This window comes from Protopterus annectens, chromosome 9.part0 (genome assembly GCF_019279795.1).
Source record: "Protopterus annectens isolate FY-2018-M chromosome 9.part0, PAN1.0, whole genome shotgun sequence".
NCBI lineage: Eukaryota > Metazoa > Chordata > Ceratodontiformes > Protopteridae > Protopterus > Protopterus annectens.
This window is the reverse complement of record NC_056743.1, coordinates 232,430,755-232,440,110: the sequence shown is the minus strand read 5'-3', so window position 1 is coordinate 232,440,110 and position 9,356 is coordinate 232,430,755. Positions and strand designations below refer to the sequence as shown.

Sequence of the window (9,356 nt, the reverse complement as noted above, 5' to 3'; positions counted from 1 at the left end):
TAAATAAAATAAAATATTAATCGTTTTCTTGCATTTTTAAATGATTTTTTCTGGATATGTGATTTCAATTTCATAACATTTTAAAATAAAGCAGATCCAAAGTGAATATGTCAATTTTTAATGGATTGTTGTCCTTCAGACCCATGTTTGACAGGTTGCTTTCCCTACATGTTTGCATCTGTTTCAATAGTATACATGTAATTATAGGACTTAATCTTCTGTTGCTATGTAAAACATCACCATAGCCACATATCAGCAGTTCCGCAAAAGATTATTTAAGAGAAAACCTCAGTGGAAGAACACTTAAAAATTGTTACCTCAAAGGAGTAGTAACAGAAATGTAACTTTACTTAGACCACGTATTATGATATCACACATCCACTATCACAAGGAATGGGTCTATGTCCAGCCATCGAATGGAACTTCCATAGAACAGCTGAACATCAAATCCTATTCATCACTCATTCATTCAGTGAATGTTCATTTCATCGACGGGGCAAGTAACTAGTTGGCCACCACTTACCCATGTGCCCCACTGTAGTATTTCAAACCCCCTCCTAACTATATATATATATATATATATATATATATATATATATATATATATACACATATATACATACCAACTCCAAGGCCACACTACATTGAGGAAAAGGACAGAAGAAGAAGTGGTAGCCAACTGCTTACTTTCGCTGTTGATGAAATTTGATGGATAGGGTTTGATGTTCAGCTGCTCGATGGAAGTTCCATTCAATGGCTGAACACAGACCCACAAGGATTCAAACAAATTAAAATCTAGTAATGTGTAAAATGTTCCAGAGAAGAAATATATAAAAGCTGAGTTAATGAACTGAAATATTTGCAAAATTTATGTTTCATTCTGGTGTGATAGGCTAAAACAGAGTCACTGTTACTATAACATAGGACAGGCTGTCAGGAAGATTATATCCTGACATTGTCTTGCATGTAATAAATAGTTTCCATTTAGAGGCAAAATATATGTCAGTTGATCTGCTAAAATAAAAATGTGGAAGATATCATAAATATTAAATATTTAAAATGGAGTTTTCAGTAGCTCAAAAATCACTTAGTCTTACCTACCTTAGTTACTTACATTTTAGAAAAACGAAGTGGCCCAAAATTCTAAGATTCTCTATAATTAAATTAAATTAATTAGAGTTCACATTACCAATTGTCAATTACTTTGAAATCCTGTTGTAAGTATAGTCACCAGACTCATCTTAATGTTGGCTACACAGTGCATTTTGAAAGAATCAATGTATTTTGGCCACCATGGACTTTAACATCCAAGATACATTACCATTATAAACTTGTTGGCACTAGATGACTGCAAATTCTTTACCAGCAGGTGTGTTGTAGAAATCATATTTTACAGCTTAATGGCATTTTAAAGTTGTACAAAATGGAATTAAATCATCTAATGTTAACTGTTGTCCATGAAACATACTGTTCCAAAACACTGCTCTCTGATAAGGAAAAGTATCTTTCTTTTTCAAGATTTTTCATGTAACTGTAGAGTGGAGTTGTTATATTCGACATGACTAAATCAAATTAAACAACAACAGGGTCGACAGGGCTTGCTGTTCTCTGTTTTGCTTGATTCATCCTTATTATGCAGTGCTTTGCAGTATGTGAGAGTTTCTCCACTCCTTTCTTACTCACAAGCCAGCTTGCTGTCAAAACTTGATAGTGCAATAGCAAAAGCCTGCAATGCACACATGGGGTAGTTGTAGTCCATGGTGAAGACATCTTCTGCTACTCGGCCAAACTGCATCACTATGTAATCAGCTGAAAGAGAATAAAATAAAAATACTAAAACCATTATAAGTCATAATTATGCAGAAGGTGATTAAAGTCAGAAGAGTTTACCAATCACTAAATGTTTGTGCTGCCTTTAATCACTGGTTCAGAATACGTATATAATTAAATTATTCCTTGTAATATGTATTCTCCTTTAGTAATTAAGGGGTAAGAGGCACACACCAGTAATATCCTGACTCTACCTGTTATATACAGGTCATGAATGAAGTGGCTTAATCAACATGAGATACTGAATAAATAAATTTAGGTAGAAATACCATTTGCAGTTTTTCTAGTGGATGCTGCAATAATGTGTCCAAAAGGGTTAGTGCATTGTTATCCCTTTCATTCAATATACACCAATAATTGCCTTATATTATCACCTTTTCATTAATCTCTTACTCTAATAATCATACAACTCTTCTTCATCTATGAATAAATGCAAACGATACACAAGATCACAAAACTATGTAATTGTTATTCACATTAAGAATGAGATAGATACCTGACCTTTACTCATCATGTCATCAAAAATAAAGCTACTTTTAGATGATTAGTAAAATTAATGATATAAAACTTAATGCACAAACTTTGTCATTTTTCTATATTGCTAGCTTTATTTTGGTTTTGGAAATGTCTACTTTTTTATTCACAGTTTCACAAAGTGGTGCTTCTCTGCATAAAGTGTGAAATGTTTACCATGATCACTTCTTAGTCTTTAGCAATGTTTCATACAATGTCTTCACTTGGTAAATGGAACATCTGGACATCTAACTTGGACTACATGCATTTCAAGCTTTCACAATCTTTTTACAAAACTGTAACATTTTAATTATTGTGAGTTATATTATTATACAGTAGCCTTATGTACTGTTTTCTTCAAACATACATGAAGCATTTAATCATCATCAGTTTGCAATTCATTCAAATTTGAGGTACAAAGTAGTATATTACAGCTTATTACTACCATGCATATAACTTAATCAGTGGCCATATAAGTACCTTCTTTATTTGCAGAACAATGATAAAATAAAATTGGATAAACTTTATGAGTTGGAATGAATGTTTTGCATAGACAACATAAACATACTTTTGTATATATTCCAAATAATCAAGTCCGCCTGCTCCAACTTATCCTTTCCAAACTAAACTACTTTATAAACTCCTCTCCTTTCTGAGGCGTGGCGGTTTGTGGGTGCTTGAGAAGTATGCTGGGATGGACAGTTTCTCTGGTGGAGACAAGGGCCACTCTCCTCTCCTGAGGTGTGAAGGTTTGTGGGTGCTCAGGAAGCATGCTGGGATGGACAGTTTCTCTGGTGGAGACAAGGGCCACTCTCCTCTCCTGAGGCGTGGAGGTTTGTGGGTGCTTGAGAAGTATGCTGGGATGGACAGTTTCTCTGGTGACGACAAGGGTCACTCTCCTTTCCTGAGGTGTGGAGGTTTGTGGGTGCTTAAGGAGTATGCTGGGATGGACAGTTTCTCTGGTGGAGACAAGGGTCATTCTCCTCTCCTGAGGCATTGGAGGTTTGTGGGTGCTCTTTTAAGCATGCTGGGATGGGCAGATTCTCTGTTGGAGAAAAGAGCCACTCTCCTTTCCTGAGGTGTGGAGGTTTGCAGGTGCTTGAGAAGCATGTTGGGATGGACAGTTTAGGGAAAGCTATTTCCATGCCTCAGGGAAGGTGAGCAGGGCTGCTTGCTGGCAATATTCTTTGCAACATGTTAAAAATATCAAAATCTGTATTAGTTGTCAACAATTTCCAATCACACTTTTAAGTGTCAATCGCATATTTATTACACTTTCATCATAGAGCTGGCCATATTGAAAGTGTTGTAGTCATGATACACTTTCTGCAGTAGATACATGCGAATGAAACATGCTAAGAGAGCAAAATATATTAGAGCATAATTTTGTGTAAATGGCGTATGAGCACTGAATTACGGTACATTATTTTCTTTGTAGTTCTTCCTGAAGGACCATCTGTTTCACATTAATATGCTCATTACTGAGACTTCTTTTGAATCTTCATCTGTGCCCTCAGAAACTCCTCCCAGAACAGTGTGACACAACTTGATATGTGTTGAAGTGTAATATTATTTACTAACAACAAACAAAAAGATAACATGCCATATATTTGTACTGATGGTAACCTATAGTCATGGAAGCTCTGGTCACTTAGTTCATATTGTACTATATGAACAAGTACATGTGTAATTTCTTTCATTGGTTGTAGGTGGAAAAAGGGCAGATTTACAATATCATCATTACCCCTCAGGGATGTGAATTTATGCATATGCAAATTTGGAGTTGTGTGAATTTGGACCGTCTGCTTCGATTTTTTGATGGTTCCCTGCTATGATTTAAGAGCTGACAGACTGAGAGCTATGATAACATATAAATCAGAAGAAAATCATTTTACTAATATATAACTTCCAATGTGTCCTGGACCTACCTTGAGGTCTGCCCCAAATGGGGTCTGCCTGGCAAGCTTCCAACTCTCATGAGATGTGTAAGATGGCATTCTAAAAAGATATACCTAACACACCTCAATTCTGCTCTGAGTTGTGGCTGCCCTTTGAATTCCTATCGGACTGCTGATCTCCTCATTCAGCAATGGAGAATGAATCCATCTACTCAGGGTCTTGTACTCATTTTTTTGGCTTTAATATGCTGCAGTGTGCTATAGGTCAACTTTTATTTCTACTTATATACTGCCATAGTGCAGAAAACTACAAAGCAATTAAGACAAGAAGTATCTCACTGTTAGAAGAGTATAGAAGAGGGAACAGATCATCAAAAATACTAAGAAAGATAGACGTCATAAAAGCAATGCACATTATCAAACAGATCAAGATTTATCATATACTGTTGCAAATAATAAATTGAAAATATCAGCATAGGTAGAAAACCTAGAAGGTATGCAGATAAATATAAAGGAAAAGTACAAAGTAAAGAATTTATGGATGACCCAAAATGCTTTTATACAGGGCTGCAAAAGAAAGCAAAAGGAACAGAAACACCACCAAAAAAAGAAGACATAGGCACTTTTAGGTGAAGTATTTATGAAGCCCTGTTGAACGTAACAAAGATGATAAATGGATTGAAGAATAAAAATAAACAATAAAGAGCTCTAATGCAAAGTATATGAACCAGGATGAAGTAACAGCCAGAGAAATTGAGACAAAATTAAGAAAAGCTCCTAAACAGAAAACTCCAGGCCTAGACAGAGTACCTAACTTCTGGTTAAAAGCATTAACATTGTTACATAAAGATTTAGCCCAGAGTAAGAATTACCTATATGCAGAACCCAAACAGACAGCATGCTGGTTAACAACAGGAAAAAAATACTCTTCCCCAAAAGTGAATTTGTAAGCCATCCTAAAAACTATAGACCAATATCTTGCTTCCTGACAATATACAAGCTAAAAACTGCAACTGATGCAGAGAGAGTTCTATGCATCATTTGTAAGAAAAAAAAAACTATGGCAAAAGAATAAAAGGGTAACAAAAAAAGTATTAAAGTATTATGGAACAAAGGATGCTTTGCTGCTAAATAAAGCAATACTAGAGAAATGTAAAAAGGGGATGAATTGTAGTATAGCATGGACAAATTACAAAAAAAAAATTTGACAGCATTCCGCATTCTTGGATAAAGGAATGCTTGGAAATGTATAACATACTCCTGCACTGATCAGTTACATTACAGTGATAATGAAACAGTACCACACCAGTTTTGTAGCTGAGCCATGACAAAGGCAAGTTATTATCCCCAGGATAAAAATTTAATGGGGATATTCCAGAGTGATTCTCTGTCAGTGCTGCTGTTTTGGCCTGCCCAAAAGCCATTAAGCTTTTTACTAAACAGGCCTGGTTACAATCTGGCTCCAAGAAACCAATCTTGTTTGAAGACGTCTCATATACTTTTTGTGGATAACTTAAAACTGTATAGTTCATCATATAATTAGTTGAAAGCACAAATACAAATGGTTAAAACTTTCTCAGATGATATAAGAAGGTCATTTGGTCTTGATAAATATGCAAAAGCAACATTTAAGACAGGAAAACTGTAGCACCAAGAAAATATTACTCTGGGAAAGGAATGTGATATAAAATAACTTGAGTAGGCAGGAGTGTAAAAATATTTAAGGATAGATGACGTATCTTCAATAGAATATGAACAAATGACAATAAAAGTCCAAAGTATAACCAATTTGATCTTCCTGTTCTGATTGACTATACCCAAAAAATACTGAGGCAGTTGGACAGGAAAGCAAGAAAAATGGTTCATGCTTATAAAATGATATATATAAAACAGTGTATACCACAATGTAATTATCTATATATAGATATATATATATATATATATATATATATATATATATATATATGTGTGTGTGTGTGTGTGTGTGTGTGTGTGTGCATCTACAGTGGCTATAAAAACTTTACACACCCCTGTAAAAGTGCCAGGTTATTGTGATATACAAAAATGAGGCCAAAATAAATAATTTCAAAACTTTTCCCACCTTTAATAGAGTCATAGATTCATAGATTAGTACTAAGCTAACTGCCCTTGCGAGCCATTTTAAGCATAGCCAATTATCCCTTGTGAGACTCAAACCCTGCACCTTGTGTTTGTAAGGCAAGCACCTTAACAATAAGGCCATCCTTCCACTGTATAAATGTGACCTATAACCTGTACAATTCAATTGAAAAACAAACAAATCTGTTAGGGCATTTTTCAGCAAACAACCACGAATAGCACTTTAAAAGGATTCCAAGTAATTAGCGTCAAAAAGCTTTATTCTAAGCTTTCATCCAGAAAAGGCTTCATCAGAAACAGACACCTTCACTCTATCACTCTTTTTTTACACGTTACAAACAACAATTCAATCAACCAATTACTAATTAAATCTAAAAACAAAATTCTTACATCCATTAAAAAACACCTTAAAAACACATACTACTTGTTTAACTAGCAATCTTCCATATTTAAAAAAACATTTAATGTTAATGGTTTCATTAAACCAGAGGGTAGGTCTTCCCAGTCTTTGAATTGCCATAATGTTTCTTTTTGTTCTACCCTGGTTTTAAAATGTTAGGGGAAAAAATATAAAAAATAAAAAATGTACAATACGCTGGTTGCATAAGTGTGCACACCCTTAAACTAATACTTTGCTAAGCACCTTTTGATTTAATTACAGCATTACGTATCTGCTGATCTCAACAAATCAAGGTGAGAAAACAATAGGAAAAAAAATCTAAGAAGACATCCTTGCCTAATTTAGGAGAGACATTTCGGTGCAAAGTAGGAATGGAAATCAAACTCGAATTATGCAAAAATCAGACAGCAACTGAAAGTGACAAAAAAAACAAGAGAGAGAATATAAGGAAAAGAGTCAGATGAGGAAGAAAAAAAAAAGGAAAATCCATGCATTTATGGAGCAGTACAGAGCTCTGTTGGAACAACCTCAAGTTGTCCCCGATTTGTTGCAGGACTGGTTAAAGATAAGTGACTTGAAACCACAAGATGAACATTAATAAAGGTGGCACAGGAAACTGGAATACATTCATGTTGCTTTACACCTTTAACATTTGGGAAAAAAAGGCAAATGCAGGTTCTCTAGAAATGAACTGGAAACAGTTGCACATCTTATTGCTAGGTGTGAAACACTCATGGCAGAGTGCCTGTAAACTGAAAGGCACAATAATTGAGGAAGACTGTTGCACTGGCAGTTGTGCAAACACTACAGTTAACAGCTGAGAAGCACTGGGAACAAGAACCATTATGCAGAATGAAGAAGTTTATACCATGCGGGATTACTCATTACCAACAGTTCAAAACATAGATGAGGAACAAAACAGATATAGTAGCCCATGAGAAAAGTAAAAGTAGCACTGATTATTGGAATTGGTGAACAGAGTAATTACAGTACTTATGTAGTGACAGGCAAACAAAAAGTCATAAAATGCCAGTATTTACAGGCAGAAATGAAAGCAATGTTGAGGAAAGATATCCAAATAGTTTGGCTAGTAATGTTAGTAGTAGTAGCAACAAACGTAATAGAAAAGAATTTACAGTCATACTTAGATATGATATCAGTACAGATAACTCCACATGAATTACAGAACAAGTTAGTTTTGGACATATTGCAGCTGCTGAGAATAGCACTTTTGGCTATCATCAAAGTTTGAAATAATTCTAATTCATTAACTTTAACTGCACCCTGACTAAGGAATGGTGTCCATTCCCATCATAGAAACTCAACGGCAAAACAAACTAGTGAAACCAAAGAAATGGTCGTAGCAGCAGTAGTGTAAACACCAACAATTTATTAAACCACTTAAAGCACTTTTCATTTGCTGAGTATGCAAACTTCATCAGAAGTCCAATAACATAGCCAAATTTGCTTGCAACCTACCTTACAAACCGCACCATTGGCTTGCCCTTAAACAGCTTCAGTGGCTGGAATTCCAGAAGCTCTTATTACTTTCCCAACTGCAACTCAAACACTCCTTACTTAACAAACCTCAAGCATCCCATCTCTCTCCACGATAGTATCCCCTTAGATCCCTAGCTGGGAACTTTGCAGCTCAGACCAGCACCTTCTGGACATCTATAAACAAAACTATAGGTAAATTCATCTAAAAGTATTCAGTGTCCCTTTCCTGGAATAGGCTCCCACCTAGCCTTTACAGTATGACTAGTTCCTGCTGCTCCAAACTGAAGTCAAGCTTCACTTTCTCAAATGAAGATCCTGCCCCTGACTAAATCCTCCTTAAATTTCTATGTCCACTCCTTCTTATATTCCATATCTCTTGTATAACGTTGAACATGTTAACTAATTTTAATACCAAGAATATGCTAGCAGGGTAAAGATGGATCTATATTGTTTACTACTTTCATCTATTATTTATAATTATGCAGCCTTTTTAATTTCTTAATTTCTGTATTTTTGCCCAGTGTGGAACTTTTTGTCTGGTAATTCTGGAGCATTTCTCCACTACATTTTTGTACTTGGTCTCTTAGTTTCTGCATTTTTTGCCTAGTTTGTAACTTTTTGTTTTGTAATGTGGAGCTTTTCTCTATTTTGTTTGTATACTGCCTAATCATGTTATATTTGTGTTCTTTACTGTAAAGCTAGAGCTTTTCTCCTCGGGTCTCCACTGGAAATGGGCCATTGGCTCAGATGGACTAACCCAGTTAACAAATGTCAAATAAATAAATAAAATAATAAAGGTGTACCAAAATGAGTACCTGCACACATAAGATTGTCCTACCAGACCTACTCTTCTGTATGGCAGGTATGTACATTAAGTAAGGTGTGCTACTTTCATTAAATCAACAATGGTGCAGCCAGACACAAAGAAAAGGCATCAGTGTGACAGATCATCAATGCCTTGAGATGATATACATCACCTTAAGAGATGCTCCATTTCACCTTGTTGATTTGACATAGATGTATTATGACTAATCCATTATGAAGCAGGTAAAAAGGCTCTTATAACTGTTAATTGCTCTGATCAACATTTTGCACAA

General features: G+C 35.2%; 1 protein-coding gene across 5 annotated transcripts in view; it reads right to left on the bottom strand.

The window, feature by feature from the left end:
• Window positions 1-621: 621 nt before the first annotated feature.
• Window positions 622-9,356, bottom strand: part of TUB (TUB bipartite transcription factor) — a 1,349,284-nt gene continuing 1,340,549 nt past the window's right edge. For all 5 annotated transcript variants that reach the window (XM_044082798.1, XM_044082804.1, XM_044082799.1 and 2 more), the window contains one exon: window positions 622-1,809. In XM_044082798.1, coding sequence (XP_043938733.1) covers window positions 1,676-1,809 — 134 coding nt within the window. In that variant the 3' untranslated portion in view covers window positions 622-1,675. The remainder of the gene's footprint in view (window positions 1,810-9,356) is intronic.